The following is a 22,899-nucleotide window of genomic DNA, read 5'->3' as shown; positions in this document are numbered from 1 at the left end:
GAGCTACACATATATACAGACGTCACTTCTCAGATGGACATCAGTAATAAAATGTGAAACATCAGCAGAGAGGGATTTCATCCAAATCATTTTCCATGGGTTGTATTTTAATATTCCAGCATCGCTGAGATCAGAGAGATCATCTAAAGGGATAAACTGTGCGTGAGTGTGTGAGTGTGTGTGTTGGTGGTCCAACATGCCTTGTGTATGGGTCTGATTATTCCCCTGCATTATTCATGGGAAGTATTTGGGGGAAATCTCACTCTCTGTGTTTCTAAGTATTTTCATATTCCCTTACTTTCTCGGAAAAACACAAACATCCACAAACGCATGTCTACACGCACACACATTGCAGAAATAAGGCTGAAGTATGACACCAGCTCTAAGCTTGAGTTTTCACAATCTCTTATTTGAAATAAACACAACCCAGTCCTCTATACAGAAAAAGATCCTGTTCCACAGTTATAGATCTCAGCTCACCCTGCCAAGTTCCAGCATGATGTTCTGTAGGAGTTTTCCACTGGCGAGCTGAGTTCACGCAGTTGTTTTTGAGTTGAGTGAAGGCTGCCCATGTGTTTCCCATCCACTCTGCAGCCAGAGGCATCAATCGTCCTGCGCAGAGTGACTCTGGCTACCAGCCCTGCCCTGGATCAGAACAGAACAACAACATCACCAAAAAAAGAGAAAAAAAAGAGCAGGAGAAAGACCTGTACAAGACAGCAGAGATTACAGCAGAACTGGGCAGGAAAGGAGAGATCAGAGAGAGCAGGGAGGGGAAGCAGTACACATGGATGAACTAAGAGAGGGAAAGACAGATAAGTGAGGAAGGGAAGCCCCAAGCAATTTTGCAAGACCTGTGTCAGGGCTGATAAACCCATGTTTTATTCATCATTATTGGATATATCGTTTCGTTTTTCTAGCTGTTCGACATGTCAAGAAATCATGGTTTCATTCCATCGCGACCATTATACATTACAGACAAGAGAACCACATTGTGGAGTAGAGGAGAAGTGCAACAACAGACTTTGAGCAAACTCTGTTCTTAACAACGTTTTTCAGCTTCAGCAGCTCATTCACTGATAGGTTTGGTTATGATTTCCTCAAAGGACACTTTGGATAAGACTCTGTGTTACCTGATAATAAACATCCACCAATTTTATGACCTGTTGCATATTTTAATACTCAACCCTAGAGTGTACGCTGTGGTGTGGAGCCCTACCATAGTCTGTATCACAGATGGTTGTAGTCTCTGTGATGTTCCCGGTGAGAAGTTTTGAAGACCAATAATGGTGGTCTCCATGTGGGAAACATGACTAAGCTGCATTCTGAATTTAGTTCTGATTTTTTCGTATCAAGCTGTAAGATTGTTTAATTTTGCTGTAAAAATTAGCATTTCCAATGGAGAATAAAGGGTGTTATAGGGGATTCTTCAACTTTTGAAGCCAGTCTCAAGTGGACCCTCAAGGAACTACTTCATTTTTTAACACCTGAGGTTGCTTGAGCTCCACCTGGGACAAACTCTGAGTTCTGAAACCTGAACAGCAAGCAGCACACTGACAGTTCATCCCAAAATTCCAGGATGGGACAGAACTGAATGTCCAAACAAGAACAGTTCCTCTCCTCAAAGCAGCACAGACAGTACCACTCCAAAACCATTCCTCTATTGCTTGACTCCGTCTTCCGTAAGGAGTTCACAAATGTGGATAGAGTTATTTAACATCTGCACTAGTTGACGCCATTTGGCAGGGGTGTAGTTGTGTCTGTCTAGGTACTTATACTGTGATTTACTGAGATGTAGTTAAACCCTCCTTTAGACAGCCACAAATACACTACATCACATGGCACACTAAGACAAACAGCCAACAAAAAAGCCATTGTGTGCACAAAAGCAGGTTGTCAAAAAAGGAAATCGTTAGTGGTAGCATAGTAATTTTCATACTGAGTGAACGTTTCAGCCAGCACGCCTTTTGTCTCGCACTGAAAAAGCACTTACTTTTGTTTCCTCACTTAACACGCTGACACACACAGACCTGCAGCCTTCTGAACAAACATTATTCACTCTAACTAGCAGAGGCTGAGATCCATGGCCACGTTGACATTTTGTGACAGTAATGGTGTGTTTTCATCATCGCACATGATGTGGCGGCAATTGACCCTCTCTGACATTTATACACCAGGTAGTTCTGCCCAAGCCCTCTGATTGGCTAAAGCCTTGTTCCACCTGTACTGATAGGTCCCATATTTGTTGCTATGCCAACTGCTGCAGTGACCAGGGAGTTGGTTCCCTTGTGTTTTTCATGGTTAGGAATGGTGTTACTTTAAGGAAGACTGTTTCAATCAGGGCACATGCTTGTTAACGCTGCATAAAAGCCACAATACGTTCAGCCGCCATTGCATCAGTGCTGCATCCCGCTGTCTCTACCTTTAATCTAGAAATCCTTCCTGTGTGGTGGAGCTATATAGCAATTTATGTTGGTGGCACAGCAGGAAGCATGCCACCGCTCCTGGTTCCTGTCTCCTCGCCATCAAGCTTCAGACCCAGCTAAATCTGTTCTCTCCATCCACTAATAAGCTTCCAGCTCCCATACTTTAACATTTACTTTGCATTTGCACACTTTGGTTTGCTATCAGAAAGGAGCTTTAACAAGATATTCAGCTATAAATGGAGGACTACAAAGAACAATCTCCCAGCCTGCCGTCCAATTCAGGGTGAACTAAACAGAGTGTATATATATCCAATATGTGTAAATGGAAACGTGTGGATGGTAATTGGCTGGATCTCCTGAGACCGAGGTGAGATTTTTGTTTTGAATCCAGCCACATCAATTCCATCCAGTGTAACAAATGCGAAAGCACTCAATTTGTTTCAGCATTTTATAGCCACGTAATTACTGAAAATACACAATATTGATCATTAAAAAACATGACATTTTGAACATAACAAAAACAAGCCTGTGCAGTGGCATTAAGACAAAGTTAATTGTTCATCGATTGAGCAGGAGAGGAATTTCAAGAAGGAAAGACTCGCAGAAAATACCAGAATACATTTAAATAACAAAGGAACTCAGTCCCTGTCTTTGATTTTGGATCCAAGAGTAAACATGTTTGGATAATTGAACTTACACAGTGCAGTTGGCCAAGATTACAAACAAAAGCCTCGGTGTGCTTTCAGCTCAGTGTTGTATTACTTTCATTCCTCTGTTCTGAGTGAGTATCAGTTTTTGTAAATGTCTGTCTGTGTGTGTCTGTGTGTACACTAATCAGCTGAGCGCGCTGCTGCAATTCTGAGCTGTGAAAAGGTCAAATGATGACCTTTTTCTGTGATTCTAGGCTGAAATGAGACATGACGTGAACCGCACTGAGGGGATTACATGCACACACAAACACACAATTGCAGGCGCGCACCAGATTAGGATGTCATTGTGGTTTTGACCCCTGTTTTTTGACCCTCCTATTACTTTGAGAAATCCGAGCTGAAAACTTCTTTATTTTGTTCTTCTGGCGCTTTTCCTGCAGTTCCTTTCCCCCCACTCCACTCCCATTAACCCTAGCCAGAGGACATCCTCCAGTTGATGGAACCATTCCAGCTGCCTTTGACACCAAATTTGCTCCGCAACCGACCGCTATTAGCTGGTTTTGTAACAAATCGAAGAGAAAATGCCGTCTTTCTTTGAGTCTATTGCACTACTGTGACCTCATCTGATTGCAAGAAGCAGAGCAGGCTAAAAAGACATTTCTAAGACATCAAGGCTGATCTGAAAAAATATAAAAATATATAATATTGCATCAGGGACGAAGTAGGTTTTGAAAAAAGAAATAATGTGGGTGGTTTTCTGTGGTTTGTGAGAGCTGTGGGTGTTTTAGAACAGCAGATATTTTTAAATTGATGGTTTTGAGTTGTAGTCTTCAGACACTGTGACATATACTCTGACTTAATTGATTGAGAAGGCTTCTGACCTCATGCACAACTTGGCTTGTTATTTGTTTGTTAATGTGTCACTTCCCCGGCTCACTGCCTGTAAAACTGCGATGAAAACAGTCAGTTCAGCTTCGTGAAAAGAAAAATATTGTGAAATATTAAAAAGCCATAACATCACGGCCTCTCTTTCTGGAAGCATATTTTTAACAGACCTTATAAATATCATGACCTTAATGTTTTTTGTCTGATTGTTGGCTTCAATTACAGCCTGAGACAAATCGCTTAAAAGGAGAAAATCTGTGCCCTTTCTTCCTCTCCATGGCTATATCACACTTGACGCATAACAGATGAAGTGTGTGATATTTTGTTACTGTCTAATACTTTCTACCTCATAAAAACAGAAATGAGAGCTGTAATTTCAAGAATTTGGAGATTATTTTTTATGGCATGTTTGCTTTATTGGGTAGTATACACTGGAGTGTGACAGGATCGACTGAGAGGGAAGAGGGAGAGGTGGTGGAGGAAGCGCTGGCTGGCTGCCAGACTTCAGCTCATAATGTTGTGAGAACATGGTTACGGCTTTGATCAGATATCCCATCGAGCACCATGATTCACGTTGCCTCTAAAAACAGTGTTTTAAATTTATGTTCAGAGTAACTACATGTAACCTAACAGAACATAGATTTTCCCTGTGTAATATATAATCTGTCCAGTGGAAAAGGCTTATGTGTGGTGTTGTGGTGCATAGTAGAGTTGCCTGGTTTGACTGCAGCCCTTTGAAGAAGGAAGTCATTCCTGGTGACATTTACTCCCTGTAGTAAAACCCTTCGCTCCGCTCTCCTGTGTGAAACTGATCCCACCGCTCGTTTCCTCTATTGGCCTTAACTGTTTCCTCTTCCTGTCTGAGAGCAGGCTCAGGGGAGCGCTGTGGTCGCATAGAGGAGCTCCCAGCTGATTGGAGGAGACAAGCTCACTTTATAGGGACCCGCACGGAAGGAAGCTGAAACATCGGTTTAGACGCTGCATAGTGATGCTCATGGGTGTATCTACTGTCAGGTGTAAACTTAAACAGGATGAAACTCTCAGGCTGACAGATCAAGATTCTAAGCATATTCAGGGTGTCCGTAAAGTCTCTCTACATTTTTAGAAATAAGGCAATTAATGACATATCAAATCAGATTTGTTGTATGTACTTAGTTGTTAATTGCTTTAGCATTTGTGCATTTCAGGTATCCTGATGGAAGAGGTTAACTACAGATCTAATTAGGGGTATGTATTGTAGTATCGGGATTTCTTGTTTAACTGTTTTGAATCATGTTTTTTTTGTCCTTTTTTTCCAGATTTAAATCCTTCACTTTAGTCTTTCTTTATAAGCTGGATTGGAAAAAAGTTGAGTTGTCAGATCCCCTGAATAAATCTTAAAAACTCACACACATGTGATTTGCATTTTTGGGGAAAACATGGCCAATGGCCTGATATAGTCTGTAGACATCATCATCATTCTACTTTCTCACTTGGTCTGGTGTTAAAAATAGTATACTGAAAATCGCAAAAATCTGTACTATTGAAGGATCACATTTTGAATTAAATCGGCACCCCAAAAATCATAAAAGAATCAAATCAGAAAAAAAAACATGTCATCCTAGCCCAAGAACTGAGTATAGAAGAGATCCTCCTTTGTGTGGAGTTTGCATGTTCTCCCCATGAATGCATGGATTCCCACCCACCCTTTGGCCAGCCGTGAGCTCTTCAGCCTCTGTTCATGTTTTTTTAGACCAAAACTTTTTGATGAGGTAGGGCTTACTTTAATATTTAGCTGATTTTTCTTCCAGCAGTGTTGTCATAAATCCCAGCACAACAGTCAAAATGCAGGTGCCAGTTGAGCTCAGTGCTTTGTGTAAAGAGGATAAAGTCCTTAAAGCAAGCAGACTGAGTTTGATTTCAACCCACAGCCCTTCACCAAACGTCATGCCCCACTCACTTCTTCCACTTTTCAAATCTATCATCAGTCATATTCACATCACCACCACTAATAATCTTTTTTAATTCAGTTATTAAGTTAACATTACTGCAGAACTACTGCAGACTGTTGCAACAAAATTCATGTTTAGAAGACCGCTCATTTTTAACACTTTGGGATGAAATGCAAGAATGTCTGTGCTCGAAACATCTCCAAATGTCATCCTCTTAAAAAAAAACACTGTACTTTTTGAAAAGGACTTGTTTGCAGCATGCACAAGTTTACTTTCCACAACTTATTACCCTTTTTTAGAAAATCAAATTTTATTTTTCAATATTCTTTTGTTGATGAAATACTCCATTATTTTTCTGAGTTCCTGATATTGTTGCGTCTCAGGCTAAGGTGATATCTGATGTGGTGCAACTGAAGGCTACAGAGGAGTTACTTTCTGAGAGATGTCGAGTGACAGGTAAACTTTGATATCTAAAGTTCAGATAGTCAGTCTAAATTAGGGATGCACCGGTATGAAAACTTTGGCCGATACCGACATCTGATATTTATATTGCTGTCATGGCTGATAACAGGTATTTACCAATATCAATACTGGTTAGAAAAAAAATAAAAAATAAAAAATCTTGACACAGATGATGGGTGGAGGTAGTTTAGAGAGAAAGAGTGGTAGGATCATGAGAAAAGACGATCATGGAGAGAATCAAAGGATGGAGCGCCCGAGATGAACGTGATCTAAAAAGTATGTTTTGTCTGTTTTTTGGATCAAAAACAGGAAGAGACATAAAAGAAGAGAGTCCACTCTTCTTAGGTAGTTTTGGTGTTTACATAGTCAGAGAAAACAATATTTATTGGGTCTTGAAAGATCGTTCAAGATGCCCTGAAATTTGGTGGCAGCCAATGAGTAAATATCGGCCCACTTTTACACATCGGCCAATACCGATGTGTTAAAATAAAGGACCAACATTAGCCAATACTGATATTGATACTGATATATTGTGCATCCCTAGTCTAAATTCTAGTTGCTTCATATTTTTTTAATGTAAAAACTGGCAGATTACTGGAGTCCTTTCTCTTACACTGTGTCATTTCCTCTTTCCTCTGTCACCCCTACACCCCAAACCAACAGCAGCAGCAGGCCCTCTCCCTCCTCACCCTCCACCACCCCCGCTTTTAATCACACCAGGTTAATTAAAAGGCCGTGGAGCCTTTCTGCAACCTGCCCCCCTGACTTTATTACCCCTTCGCTGTACACTATCCTCTGTGCCTCAGTCACTGCCCCCAACACACGCACAAAAACTCACACAGACTCGCACGGAAATGGGAGCTCACCTTCATTACGAGGTGGATGGAGGGAGGAGCAGTTGAGGGGAGAGGACAGAGAAAATAGGAGGCAGGAAGGAGTGTTTGTGATGGAGAATGAATAGGATGTGGTAAGAGTGGAGGGTGCAGTTCATGTGGCTGGGTGGGGTGCCCAAAGTTCAATGTCATTAATTGGTCACCATTTGAATATTAAGTGAAGAACTCTGTTAATTAACAGGATAATAAAAGTGCTGCTGGCTGGAGGGGGGGTTGAATGGAAAGAGGGAGAGATGGGAGGAGGAGAGGCTGCAGAGATGGAGGGCATACAGAGAGGGAGGAGGAGGCGAAAGAGAGGGAGCGTGAGGCTGGGTGTGGGGTGATAAGAGGGAGAGAGAGACGTCCGTGGGTAAAGGTCTGGCAGTGGTAATTTGCAGAGAGCTGCGTTAATTGTCATAACCTTTTAAATGGCAGAGTTTATCGGAGTCCTCTAAATGTCCCCGCATATCGCCACGGCAACCCTGGGCCTGCCACACTACGATTGGCCGACGCTGACGAGCACTTAAGCTTGATGAGTTTTCAGGCAAAAGCTAAACGATAAAAATGAAAAAAAGAAAAAATATTTATATACATTCATGTATTTAAATATGAGTGTGTGTGTGTGTGTGTGTGTGTGTGTGTGTGTGTGTGTGTGTGTGTGTGTGTGTGTGTGTGTTAGTGTGTATGTGTGTGTGTGTCAGCTGGGTTTTGTCTGTGAGATGGTGTGTCTTTGTGCGTTTAAAACAATGTTTTTAATTTAGTGTGTTTTTTTTTACCTTCACGATGACTGACACTCGCTAATTGCTCGAGTAGAATCCGCCACTGTTTTTTTTTCTTCTTTTTTTCACCCCCCTTTTTTGATTTATGTTTGTTTTTGTACAGCCAAGCTGCAATTCAAATGCAAATGAACAAGAACGGGAGAGGTGTTTTTGGAACCGTTAGGACAATCATAATGGCTCAGAAAAAAAGGGGGCCGGTAGTTAGCGGCACAGCACCCTAGGGGCCTCATTTAGCTGCCATTTGTTAGGAAATGCCGCTACATTTGTTCCTGGATACAGACTTCACAGACAGAGAGAAAAAGAAAACACCAAAAAAAAAAAAATGTCACAGTCAAAGTCGAGTTCGCCAACACACTGCTATTGTTCCGCGGTGCTTTAGCAAAAGTCATGTGGGTGTACACCAGTTTGGGTGGATGTCCTCTTTAACTGCGAGCCAAAGCAATTGAAGTGAATGGGCGGATGGGGGCGGTGGTGGTGACAGAGACTTGCGAGGAGTGTGTGAAGTGAAGACGGTACAAAGACTGGCTCTTATTTGATTAGCCTGTGTAGAGGAACAGGAATGAAAGCCCTGGCAACGGCATCTGCTGCTAACACTATTCATCTGACATCATCCCTATGGGACGGCCTGCACAGCGCACACATAGCAGTGTGTTTGTGTCGCTGTGTGTGCGGCTATGCACGTGCTTTACTTTCTTTGTCTGCCTGTGTGTTTTTCTCTCTCTCTGTTATGTACAAGTAAATGCGTAGGAATGGATCGTGGCTTGTGGCTGTGTGTGTGTAAATGTGTGTGTGTCCTGTGTTGTACCTCTGGTCCTCTCTTGTAGTCTCTTTGTGCTAAAGGTCAGGGGGATTGCTGAGATAGAATCCAATCTGAAGGACACAGCACTAGAACAGGCCCTGATACAAATGGACCTATTAGGATGGACTGGACACACACATACACAGACACACACACACACACACACAGCTCATATATATGTAGGTATACACTCGCTTGCAGTCACATATACACATTCCACAGCTGTTTTCATTCTAATGGTCACCTTTGCAGTGATGATAATAACAGGCTGTACCCTGAAATAAATGCCCCTCATTTACATGCAGTCTAATCAGCGCACTGTTTTAAAAGGCAGTTGCAGGAGACCAAAGTAGATTTGCGCAAAAATTATATTTACTGCAAATCTGACATAACCACAATGTAACTGCAATGTTTCCCAAATACTCAGAAATGGATCAAAAGATGTAAGTGTCAAGAAAACATGAAAGACGAGCGTTTCAGAACCAAATGTTGATTTGTCACATTTTCTAGAACACGGTGTAGCTCACGCTCGCTGCTGATTGTTGCTGCAATTATGGCTCAGTCAGTCTGATTGGTGTGAGCGTGTGTGTGTGTGTGTGTGTATCTGTGACTCTGAACCAATGGGTGTGTTAAGGCAGGATGTTGAATATGGATGTCCCTGCTCCCCCACCACCACCACCACCACCAACACCACCTACGCCTCTCTCTGATACATGAAGGCTGTTTCTTACATGCCTGTAAGTACAGGACATAATCATATACACACACGTATTAAAGAAGAAACAAGGACAGTCAGGTACAAAGCCTAACAGCTGGATCACAAGCTTTTCTTAAAGATGACTAAGGTTGTTTTTTGAGCAGCTAATTCTGTAGTCTATTGAACTAAAACTTAAAGTCTGAATAAGTCAAAAGTTGGACAAACTGAGCTTTTCGAGCAGATATTCAAAAAGGCTGAACACAGGATCACTAAGTCTGCAAGGAAACAGGTCACATAGGTTTTCAGAATCTGGCTAACATTAGCAGAGCTAGCACCACCAGTGTCAAATCCTTTTTGCAGGTTAGCATCCACATACATGTGCTCATACACGCTTCTTGGATCATGTGGTTATGAGTCGGTTTTACTTATAACAGCCAACATACATCTTTACCTCAATTTTGTATCATCAAAATATGTCCAAACCACCTTGTGCTATGCTTTAAGATGCCATAGTTTATCTGAGGTGTAGAGAAAAAAAACATTATGAAAGAAGTATACTGCTCCAGCTAATGGTGGCTGGCTATGCTACAGTTTAAAGGAGCTGTGGGGAGTTTGAAAGTGATCTTAAAAAAGTCTCCCTTCTAGATATATGCCTGATCATAATCCACACTCTAAAATGAGATTATCAGCACCAATATTGCTGAGTACAGGTTATTTTACATTGCTACTTCTTAGCTTTCCGATTGGGTCAACCAGGAGAGATCTGTTTTTCTCTGCTAAAAATGATTTCTGTGACTAATTTTGTAGTGATGATGGACACATCAGCCTAACTGTCAGACAGAGAAAGGACAAAAGAGCAGAAGAAAGCTGAACAGGAGAGTGATATAGCCTGAGCTAAAGGCTAATTAGCCTTTAGCTCAGGCTGTATCACTCTGTAACATAGGTGCTAAACTGCTTGTTCTAATATTCATTCCAACCTGCAGTCAGCAGTTATTCTGCAGTGGTCTGATCAAACTTGAGAGTCTATCAATAAAATGAAGAGTGAGGTTACATTAGCTCTGCTTGGTAGATGACTGGCAGGATATAGCTAACCAGGATTTACTGACGTTACATGTTACAGACATGTCTAAGAGCACCAGACTGCCAGCTGCGCTAAATATGAACGGCTACTAAACTACTTACAAATTGACAGTGTTTACTTGTTGTCAAGTTAGCTTACAAATATGTCCGAGCACCAGGCTGACAATGTCGCTAACATATAGCTTGCTACTACAACATTTGGTTGATGTCACATTTCAAACAGTAGTGCTATGTAACTGTACTGATCAATCCCTTACCTCTGTGCTTTGTATCCAGTAAAAAGTTGTCTTGATCAAAGAAAATTTGTTTTGATCCAATTTCTGTTTAATTCCAAAACAAACACGCGCCTCACTTAAAGTAATTTACGACAGTGTGTGAAGACTCCGGGCCACAAGGTGGCGAGGGAGTGCAATTAAAACAGATCCTCCTCATAGCATCTTTTAGCCTGGTTTACACTTCTGTGTTGAATCCACAATGGAGCCTACATCCTAGGTCTGCATAGCACTTTTTAAATGCAGAATTTTACACGCATAGCCTGACATGCACATGCTTCCAAACCTGGATATGAAGCGAAACAATGGGGATCACAAGACCTGTGAATGTATTGCCGAGCGGGATCATGTTCCAGTATGAGAAAAATATTTCCAGAATAACCCTAAATCAGCATACATTTCATCATCTTGAACCACTCCACCTCATTCTCCCTTGTAGTTCCAATTTGATAAATGGCAACATGTATTAGCCTCAATATGACACATTAGGCTATAGGTGATAATTTATTTGTTGAGTAAATGCACACGTTTATGAAAGAAACACAGATCATGTATGTGCTTCTTAGGAACTCACCCACTGGACACCACAATCCCCAGTCTTTGTGGTGAAGCAGTAGAAGAAGGTGAACATGCACACTGGAAGGCTGGAAGGCATGGTGTGTATGTGTGTGTCAACGTACTGTGCTGAGGAGGAAGGGGAGGGTTTGGGCCTCACTCTTAAAGACATGCAATTAAGCTTAATTTTTAATGAATATTAATGACATTAGCGTCAGATTTGGTGGAGATGTGCATCTGCCAAGGTGCAGGGGCAAATGGGTATGTGTGTGTGGGGGGGCTGATTCATTTGGTAGTCATGAGGAGAACGACAGAGGATGGGGAGTGATGGAGGGAGAGGGGGTGGAGGTGCTTGTTGGAGAAAGGGACAGAAATGGAGGAAGTGGGTTGGCATGGAAAGGTGAATGAAGGAGATGGAGATGAAGAAAAAGCTTTGGATTTCAGGAGAAGGGGCATCAAAATGAAGGAGTAAAAGGGAGGCAAAACACAGTTGGCTCAGAAAAAAAAGTCCAAATTCGAGAAGCTGACCTCTTTATGAGACGAGGTGAATAAGAACCAGGTGTGCTCAACTCTCAGAAATATTCCTGCTTTACAGTTTGATGTCACCAACATCTTTTCATTGAGACGGATATCTGTCTAAAACAGTTTACAACACAGTCATTCATTCTGCTCTTTCTGCTCGCTGTTGTGTCAAACGGTGGCGTGAAATATGCTTGCTTGCTGTCAATCCAGAGTCTTTGCTCTTTTCCAAGACAATCAAACACATACGAGCAGCGCAGAGCTTTACCTTTCTCCTTCACTCAATATGATGTCAGAAAGTGTGAGTTGAAGCAGAATTAAAAGAGCCACTGCAAAATGTTCGTCGAGGTGAGGGCAAAGAAAAAAGAGCATTCAAAATCAGTTGTTAGCTTTTTATGTTGGTATGGAGCGCTGGATTTCTCTTAAAGCAATAGGTAGTTGATGCTTTTCTGTACCCAAGAGGACCTTTGACCTCTTCTTTGGGGAAGAAGAAGATTTCTCCTTTTGTATTCACAAAGACATCATTCTAACTCAGGATTGAAAAGGAATTCAAGTCTGATTTACCTCTTTTGAAAGGGTGTACATGTAAGTCTCATATACATTCTTCAACATGCAACATTGCCATGTTTCTTCTCTGTACGTCTCACACCTACCGCCTGACTCCCCCTCCTGAGTGGCTTGGATTAACATGGTGCTGCAATATTGATTTACGTGCGCATAAAGCCTCTCTGGCTCTATATATTACACCACATTCAGCAGTCATCTATTCAATCAAATCTAATATTACACTGCCTCTCCACACAGCTGTCTAATAGCATTTAACTCACAGTTTGATTCCAGCATTCCCTCATGTACTTCAAACGCTTGCCTTCAATATCCCTCATTCGTTTCTACTATGCCAAGATGAAGTCTTTTGAAAAGCACGGAGGATGAATGAGCGTGTCTGCGTGTGTATGCGTGTGTGTGTGTGTGTGAAGACAGGATTAGCTGTGGCCTAAGGCTTAAGGTATGGAGTGGAGTGTATTTTAGAAGCTTCTAAATTAGCTGGGAAATGGGATTTTGAGACAATGGACTGGAAAAAAAACTCAAATGAAAGGATGCACTCGCAGCACTCCTTCATTTGCCTCTGATGTTTTCCTGCTCTTCCTTCCCCCCCCCTCTCTTCACTTCTCTTTTTCTGTGCTCCCCTTCCTTTTCTTCTCCTTCTCTATCTCTTTCATATTCCACCTCCTGTGTTTGTCTCCAAACTTCTCTTCCTCTCCTCCCTCCCTCCTCCCAGTCCCAGCCTGTCTGTCTCTCCCCCTCTCTAACCCTCTCTGTCCGTATTACAGTTGACAGTGATGATGTAAGAACGTGAGTGTAAACAGTAGTATGAGGCTAACCTCACTTTGACCCACTTAAAACGGAAATCCCCTCGAGTGCACACACACACACACACACACACACACACACACACACACACACACACACACACACACACACACACACACACACACACACACACACACACACACACACACACACTCACACACTACAGACTCATATGCCTGAGTAAATATTGGACTCGGGTCAGCAGCCACTCTTCTCATTTCACTGTCTGAGTAACTGTCTGTCCATGTGTGCATTTTCTTTGTGTTCAAATGTGTGTGTGTGTGTGTTCACTCACTTGTCCACCTATCAGAGCCACCACTCGTCTCCACTTCTTTGTTTTCCTCCTCCTCCTTCCTTCCCCAGGCCTTTATTTACCTGTGGAGGTGTATTTGTGTCTAAGCCGTGTTCCTGCTTCAAACACGGCACTTCCGACCATGTAATAAAAGCCTGACGTTTGGCGTGCATCCAGGCTCCCATTGATAAACACGGGGGCTGTGCACACAAACACAGGGCTCGCCCAGGGCTCTGACGAGAAAACTAGTGTGGCTTTGTTTTTAAAATAGTGCCTTCACTCTACGCTGTGTCTTTTTGCACCCACCCATTTATAGGGTGTTATGTGATCCCGTGATTGAACCACATCCGGGGGAACAGGGTTTCCCTCTGGCTTTAAACATGATTTGGGGTTGTAATATCATTTTGGGGTTGTCATTTGAATATGGGAACTATTGCAGCAAGCTCATAGCTTGAGGCTACATTTATCTGGTTCTCATTGAGGTAATTATTTGAATACAATTATGAAGGTAGTGAGTAATTCTGTATTTGGAACATCTAAAGGGGAGACAACATGACTTTTAAAAGAGAAGCCTAACTTACATGCAATACTACAAGGCACACAAATCTCATGCACATGCTCAGTGGGATTCTCCCTGCTTGTTGAAGTAAATCCAGATCACCTCACCACAAAGAAAGCTGTTTCACGCTGTGATTGAATGCTGTTATAAGAGTGTTGCGATGTGATCACATTGTGTTATTCTATAAGTCTTGTACCATTTCCTGTCCCATTGACTTTATAATGAGTTGGACATCATAGATCCCATTTCTCCACATAAAGCTAGCATCCTCTATGGCTATCACATTTAAATTTATTATTGACAGATACTTCTTTTAACCACATTTAAAAAAAAAAAATCTCAACCATCTCTTTTAAAAAAGCAAAATCCTCCTTCATAATTGCAGATACATGGTTCTTATGTATAAAAAACATTGGTACATCTAAAGTAATTTGAAACGAAGGAAGGAAAATGTTTACAAAATGTTCAAATTGAGCTCATTGACCATATAATGAATTTACATAAACTGACATGGTCTCTATGATGTCATCCATCTGTTTCTGACACAGAGTTTTGAAGCAAATCGTCTATGGGGCACCCTTACCAACAGGTATAGGGCACCTGCCTGTCAGTCAGGTGAGCTGTGCCTTTGATTGGACAAACTCGTGATCTTGATGTCTTCCAAACTGCTGTGTTGAAGAAATTAGCGATTTGGATAGAATTAATTTTTTGTACCAGGCTGTAAACATATTTGTTTATGCTGTAAAAATGACCTGTTTTTTGGCTTGTTGTGTATGTGGTTCCTGGTACTTTCAGAGCTGGCAGACACAAAAATAGCTGTGGGTTTTAGCATTTCTGCATTGTCTCATCTTTTTAGACCAGAGGTTGCTGCTTGGTCTGGTCTTGCACAAGAGGAAAAAAAAATCTAATTGGGTTTTGAAAAAATGTCCTAGGATAAAATTTCTTTATCTCTTCAAACACTATGTATCAAGGGTTTTCTTTACTGAATTCATTAAGTACAAACCTTCAAAATAAATAAATGACATTACAGGTGAGCAAAGTTTTATTAAAGTGTCAGTCCACCCCTTGAAATCTGATTGGCCACCCAGGTTGCCTCCCAAAACATCCTAAACTGTAAGCAGCCATATACCCTGTATGAGGCAATATTACCATAAAAACCTACTGTTTGGTCTGTGTACAACATGCTGTTATTAGTTTTCTGAGGGTTTCAGCATTAAACATTTTCTCTTTTTTTTGTTCTTTAAAATGTAAAAAAAAATACATTGTACATTTGTTTCACAAAGCAAGTGGTTTGTCACATTAACGTTGCCATACAATGTATTTTTGACAGAAAGGCAACATCAGGGAGTTCACTAGCATTTCTGTATGTGTTTTGACAAAGAACTTCTTTTGAGTTCTTACAGAAAAAAGTTTCTGAGATTTAAATTTTAGCCTCCTGCATAAACCAGTGCCCCCAGTAAGGCACACCAGTCAGAGATGTTTGCTCCTGAGAGATGTTTACTTGATGCTGAGATCAGTTAGAGTGAGTAGGTTTTGAGTAAGTGCCAGCAAAGATAAAACAACGTTATGGGAACCATTCAGATATTTAAAATATTCTATAGCTGAAGTTCTCCTCAGTTTTAATTGGCTTATAATTGAACTGTGGATTTAAAAGGACCACTCCAGGGTATTTAAGGTCATTCCATTACCTTTTCTTAATAATTGATGAATGAATACATTAACTTTTTCTCCGTGTGTGTGTGCACATCCTCTAAAACAGCACACAAACTGAGTGTGTGTGTGGAGAAACTTTCACAGGAAATGTACCGTTAAGAGTGTGTGTAAAACCTCATATCAGATTTTAAAAGAATGTACAAGCACTGAAATCATATCATTCTGCCTGGATGCACAAATTACGACCCGTTTAATGCTCTAATAATAGATCCATTTCTCATGATACATTTCTTGCTGTGAAGGATAATCTTGTGCTATAAAATTATATCACCTAGCTGACAGGGATATTGCCCACCTACTACAGTATAATCACACAACAGATAAGAAATCAAACTGTGGGGGAAAAATGAATTTTGAGAGGAAAAACCTGAACACACCTCAAGTGTGTGTGTGTGTGTTTCTGCGTGCATACACATGTTGTGTGCACAGGCTCTCGCGTGTGATCTCTCTCCGCGTCTCGCCGATCAGTTATCACTAATCCTTCCACTCAGAGCTCTTTAACAAGTTGCCATTGTGCTGCCAACGCTTAACGTGATGGAGGAACGACCTCCGCGGCGAATGAAAAGAAGAGAGGGAGAGAGGGAAAGAGGGAGAGAAAGAGAGGGAGGGAGAGGGAGAGGGCAACACCTCCAACAATAGGGAGAAAATTGGTTTACACTAGATAGGCTTGTGATTACAGAGGGAAAGAAAATGACTTAGATTGAACAATAGGACTGAGTGTGTGTATTGCTGTGTGTTTGTATGTGTGTGTGTATGCTCCGAGGATTAGTGGGTGGTTAGGCTGGGATTTGGTTGAAATGAATTGGCGGGTATGGTGTGCTGATGGGTGCGTGTTTGGATGATTTTCAGACTTCATCTGCGACATCAGTGTGTGTTTATTTCCTCATGAAACATGCTTCTTTGTGTTGTGACTGGATCTAACTGGGGATCAGAGTCTTTATTACAGCCTTTAAACCTGAGGCACATCCACAGACAGCTCATCTCCACAATCTCTGCCACACATATTTTTACACTTTCCTCCACATTTGTGTTCAACTTCTGAATATATTCATATTTACAGTATATATACAAACAGTGTTTATATATAGGTATGTGTCTGTGAGTGATTGTAATTGAAGGTTGTGCTAAAACATATTGTAAAACATATCAAATGTAGGAACTGAAAATGTTATTGTATAATGAAAAATGCATGCTTATTTTAATTTAAGAGTCAATATGTCTAAAAAAAAAAAAGGTTATGGGAAAAACTGCACCCTGTTAGTAACATGACTGGGTATAAATTGTGGGCCCCAGGATTTAAGAAATTCAGAAGAAGTTCACCACTCTGTGAGCAAACAGTTCAAAATTTGCAGAAAAGTGTCTCCCAGCGTAAAATTGCAAAGAATCTTCGTGACATAAAATCTGAAGAATCAGAAAATCAGAGAATCTGGAGAAATCTCTGTGCAAAAAAAGGACAAGAATGGGACAACTCCAATTACAAGTGTCCTCATTTGTTGAATGTATGGTGATGCCATGCAATTGTGACAACCATAGACTGTATATAGAGTGGACAGTGTGGCTCCGCCATTTATCATTTTACGGTTTTGAAGCCAAAATACCCCCGTCACAGGCGCAGCCATTGTAGCAGTTTGCAGACAGAGTCTGTGCAGTAGAGACAGTGAGGGATTCTGGGAGAATCTGGGTGGAGCCTGGTGACAAAAATGATAATTATTTTTTTCTTTCCTGAGTCTAATCACTTCTTGACTCTACCTTCTGACATATTTTACAATCCTAGAAAAAAATACACAAGAACAGCAGCTGTCAATCATCATTAAACGTTACGTAAAGCCTTGTTTTTAACCTTGTGTAACTAGTGAAAACAAAACTTTTCAGAGAAAAAGGGGACCTGAATACAAGGCAGCCAAATTATATCCCTAAGTGACCACAACAATCTGACGTGAGAAACATTTTTACGAGGTGTATTAATTTTTTAAAGTTTGACCACAGCCCATCTGGAATGAGTGGGGAGTTGGATATTTTAACCTATACTGCAGCCAGCCACCAGGGGAAGCAGTTTTGTTGAGACCTTACTTCGAGCCGAGCAAGAGGATGTTCATTTTTTTTACAGTCTATGGTGACAACGCCCTGCCCCAACATTTTTGAACATGTTGTGACCATGAAATTTCAAATCTGCATGAATTTTAATGTACAACGTACATTTTTTTAATACCTTCATTCTTAATATGCCATCTTTGAACTATAATTATTGAACAAAGGGTTCAATTATTGGCACATCATCAAAATCTAATTGATTTTTAACATTTAATGTCACAACTTTTTCAAATTTGTTTGAGGTGTACCAGCTTAACCTGAAGATCTGATTTGTGTGTCAAAGAGTTTTACAAACCATTACACTGCTGGTGTCTTGTTTTAATGTATCACAACTTCATTTAAATGAGTAAAACAGATTGTTTTCAAGGCTCGAATAAAGATTTATGATTATTATTGTTAATGTTTAGCATGCAAAGGAGAATACAAATGAAAAAACTATACGTCTCTGTGAGCTGCTGCTTTCATTTTTTCTCCTACATAAACGTCATTCAGTATCACATACAGCATATATTATCTCAAGTCAGACTGCAACAAAACTGGCAGTGCTCTCTGGAATAAGTCACTGCAACTAAATTTTATTTTTGTGTTTTCTTCCTCTCTGCTTTTCTGTCTTATTTTTCTAGGAGACCCAGCAGGAGACCTACAGCTCAAGAGGTCCTGCAGCAGGGAACTCTGGGAAGGCCAACAATGAGGATGGTGTTTCCCATGATCGCCCATCCAGTCTGCCGGTGAGTAATCAATTTTTTCTTTTTTGCCAGTAAACGCAGGCTGTTGCAGAGTTGAACATATAGAGATGGAAGAAGAGGGGGTGTCTTTTTGCAGCAGAACCAAAACACATGACACATCAAAGAAGCATTTATTTCCTCTTCCTCCTCCTCTTCCTTTATATTCAGCATGCTGCCTCCATACAGCTTTCAGCTTCCCTGTCCTGTCTGATGCCGGTAATCATTCTGCAACCCGCTGCTGGGTCACAGGGTGGGTCACAGGGTGAGTCAAATCCATGTCTCTACCTTGCAGACATGAATTTGACTCCTCAATTCGGAGCTTATGTCTGTGTTTTGACTGGTGTCCATGCTGAAGGCAAAAAGGCCATATGCATCATGCTCACACTCACACATACACCCACATGCACTGAAAAGCATATGCACGGACACACACATTCCTGCTTATGCACGCAGCAGTCACACATGCAAACCCACACGCATTTGGCATTTGGGCAAGCTAAAAAATCGTTAAGCAGGTTGACTGGAGGAGTAATTGAGGAACGGCTAGGCCACGCTGATCTATGAGCGGAGAGGGATGTGGGCTGCTCCAGTTTTCTGGCCAAACTAATTGTTTTTCTTCTTTCTTCTTTTTTTCTTTCCTCTATCGTTTCTCCCCGCACAGCTCCTCAGCACTTTCATGAACAGAATAAATAGATATTTGCAAATGGTGGCAAATATTGGCACTGCTTGAGGTGTGTGCCGTTTAATTTACCAGATACTTTGGAAAAGCCTCAGAAGCAGAGAAATAAACTTCTAGTGGAGCTAAATTAAGTGTATGAACTCAAATTAAACCATTATATTTTCCATATACTGATACCTTTCAAGTCTGTGTTCCCTGCTTGTCTTCTATCTTTCAACACACACTGACAGTTTGACTGCGTTTTTATAATTCAGCGGCTGATTTATCCGTCTCCAACTTATCCTCCTCATTTTACACACACACATGCACACACAGTATCACACTGTGTCTATCCTTTACAGTTTTTTTCTCTTTCATTACATACCACTGGTAGTATGTCATCTGCTTTATCTTGGCATTTCTCCTTTTTCTCCTACACTCTTTACCCCCTCCTCTTTTCCCACTCTGTCTTTCCCTCTAAAGTAGCATCATGAAAGCTTTTTTTCCCCCTCATGCTATAATGAGAAATGGCCTTGATGTATCAGTGTGTGAATTCTGGAGCAAGAGAGCAAGGCAAGGCGAGGAGCCACTGCAGTCACAGGGGCCGATCTATTTGAACCAGCACCACTATCACCCCGTATTCCCTCGCCACTTTAATCCTGGCGTTTTACCCCTTGGGTTCTCCGTGTGTTTTCACATCCCATCCAAAGCACATGGCTCGCCGAGATCCTAATCGGCGGCAAGTTTTGATGAGAGAGAGACACAGAGAGGAAGAGATGGATAGATAGACGGGTAGAGGGAGAAGGGGAGAGAAATCGCTCGGCGTTTGCCAGGCTCTTCCAGCAAGCTGTCACGGCAGAGATGTAACTCTTTTTTTTCTCACTCTCTCGCCGGCGTTTGATGTCAGATCTAAAGCTGCTGTCATCTTTTTTTTCCCTTTCTCTCTGTCAGAAGGGAGGGAGCGCGGGTCGGCAAAGTGTCATGTTGTTGTTTTGGGACGAGTCTGCTGTGTGATGTGGCGGGATTTTTGAAGGGAGACCAAAGGGAAAAGGCGCTTTAGTAACTTATCACAAATGCAAGTCACAATGCGCCTGGGGTTTCTAAATGTAATGTATTGGAGTTGCAGCATTTCTTGTATTGCACAGCAACTAATTGCTCCAAGCAGAAAAACATGAAATAAATGTTTAGGACGAGCCTGTTTGTGTAGCATTAGAATTTTAGTTTAAGCTGACCACCTGCCTACGCGTCTGTAGCTTTAGGATTGATGTGAATGTAAATGTGACATTTTGATGTGGCTACAACATGCCTTATTTAACTTCTCTGTCTCAGTGTTTCTTCATGATCATAGAAAAGGACCAAGTGTTGTTTTCATTTTAACATTCAGTTTTTAAAGTTTCACCACACAGTATAAACCGTTCACCTGAGACTTTTTTTAACCTGGTATGCTTATAACCTGACCAAATTTTTAACCAGTACAGATTTTAATCTGTGAGGAGTGAAAGTGATCTTGAAAAAGTCTTCCTTCCAGATATATGCCTGATTGTAATCCACACTTTAAAATGAGATTATCAGTGCCAATATTGCTGGTTACAGGTTAGTTTAAACTGCTACATCTTAGCTTCCAGTTCAGGTCGACAGGGACCGAACTGATCTGCAGCATGTCTAGGTCTCTATGACATTACCACGCTGGCTGACGAAGATTAGTAGTAAGAAGAAGCTAACCAGGATTTACTAACGTTACACATTACAGACATGTCTTAGAGCAACAGGCTGCTAGCTGCTCTAAATAGAAACAGCTACTAAACTACTTACAAACTGACAGTGTTTACTTGTTGTCACGTTAGCCCACAGATACGTCGGAGCATGGGGCAGATGATGTTGCTACATTTAGCCGACTACTACAACATTTGCTTGATGCAACGTTTCAAACCGTATCGCTACGTATGTGCACTGATAAATACCTTACCTCAGCGTGTTGTTTCCAGTAAAAAGTTGTCTTGAACAAAGAAAATTTGTTTCGATCTGATCTCCACTTAATTACAAAACAAACTCGCCTCACTAAAAGAAGTGTGCAGAGACTCTGGGCCACAAGGTGGCGAGGGAGTGCAGTCAGAACACATCTTCCTCATAGCATCTTTAATTTAATAAAATTTTGTTTGTAACATTGTCGTTTGACATTGTTTGGCCTCTCTGTTGTGTCCCAGGAAAATTTGGTGTTAAGATTTTTTGTTTTTTGTTCAAAGTGATGCCTCTGAACCTAATGTTCTTGAATATTCTTAAATTACTGCTGTGCAGTTTTCCATTGATTCATGATCCTTTCGTCAATATAGGTTGTACATTGAAATTTTAAAAAGATTAAAAGCTTAAAATGGTCTGAAAGTTTGAACAAAACTACCATGCAAGTCTCAAAGACAGAACTAAAGTAAGATGGCTCACTTGAAAAGTCCACTGGCACATATTGCTTGCTCTGTTTACTTGTTTATCTTTTATTTTTTTTATTTTTTTCACATGCATTGGATTATTAAAGTCGGAGCCAGCTGTGTCTTGAGGTGGAGTCAGTTGTCTCTCAACTGCAGATTGAAGGTTTGGCACCACTGTCCATCTGCCAAAGTGTCCTTGGGCAAGGCACATAACTCAGAACTTCCCAGTGCTGTGCCTACTGTGTGTGAATATGATGTGAAAGTGACAACAATATGGAACACTTTTGTAAAAGCACTTTGAGTGATCTGAAGATGAGAGAAAGCGCTGTGCAGTTCATTAACCAATAAAACTGAGTCTATATTCATTGGTCGGGTTTGGGCCCTCTAGGTTTTCAGGGGCCAAACCTGCCACAGTGGCCACCAGTTGCACAGCCCCTGATGTAACACAGTGTAAAGATTAGCACTACGGTATTCCACTCACCGCCTCTCTTCTTCGATTTGATTTTGTCTGGCTGATCCAGCTCCACCAGTTCTACACGATACTCAAGCTTGGGGGTGAAAACAAAGATCCTCTATTGAGAAGATGAAACCAGTTAATCGTGACACTACTTCACTGTTTTAAAGTATCTCCTTATTGATCTAATTGTTCAATCTTTGAGCTGCACGAGATGACACGAACAAATAATGTTTAGGTTTTTGCTTCCTGTTAAGATTGTGAAAATGTAGGAGATGTCTCCATCTTAACTTTGAAAAATTGTTCACAGCTTACATCTGTATTTATCCAAGGTTAGTAGATGCCAGGCATCACTATTTTACAGGTATTTGATATATTTATATTTGAATTTTTCTTCACTTCATATTTATTCCAGCTTTAGCACCATAGAGTATTTTACATTCAGCATAAAACGTTGGTGCATTGGCCAACAAATGAAAGAAAATTGAATGAAATAGTGTTATAAAAGCTGCAAAAATCAAAGCTCTACAAGCTAAGAAACTGCATTGTCCACAAAACAAAGTCATCACTTAATCATCTGTGAAATCTTAATACTTAACATTCAGATACAGTTTTATACAATGTTTAAGTCTCTGTGAGTTGGATTGCTCTATTTTTTTTTCAGGTTATTGTCAATTTCGCACATTATT

The 22,899-nt window shown here is 41.0% G+C and overlaps 1 protein-coding gene across 8 annotated transcripts in view; it reads left to right on the top strand.

The window, feature by feature from the left end:
- LOC141806232 (AT-rich interactive domain-containing protein 1B-like) overlaps positions 1 to 22,899 on the top strand; it is a 276,933-nt gene that overhangs the window by 99,280 nt on the left and 154,754 nt on the right. For all 8 annotated transcript variants that reach the window (XM_074691607.1, XM_074691606.1, XM_074691600.1 and 5 more), the window contains one exon: positions 18,577 to 18,681. In XM_074691607.1, the coding sequence (XP_074547708.1) occupies positions 18,577 to 18,681 (105 nt within the window). The remainder of the gene's footprint in view (positions 1 to 18,576; positions 18,682 to 22,899) is intronic.

This window comes from Halichoeres trimaculatus, unplaced genomic scaffold (genome assembly GCF_033239565.1).
Source record: "Halichoeres trimaculatus isolate MK-OKI-2021-1 unplaced genomic scaffold, fHalTri1.1 fHalTri1_scaffold_17, whole genome shotgun sequence".
Lineage (NCBI taxonomy): Eukaryota > Metazoa > Chordata > Actinopteri > Labriformes > Labridae > Halichoeres > Halichoeres trimaculatus.
This window is presented reverse-complemented; position numbering and strand designations above follow the sequence as displayed.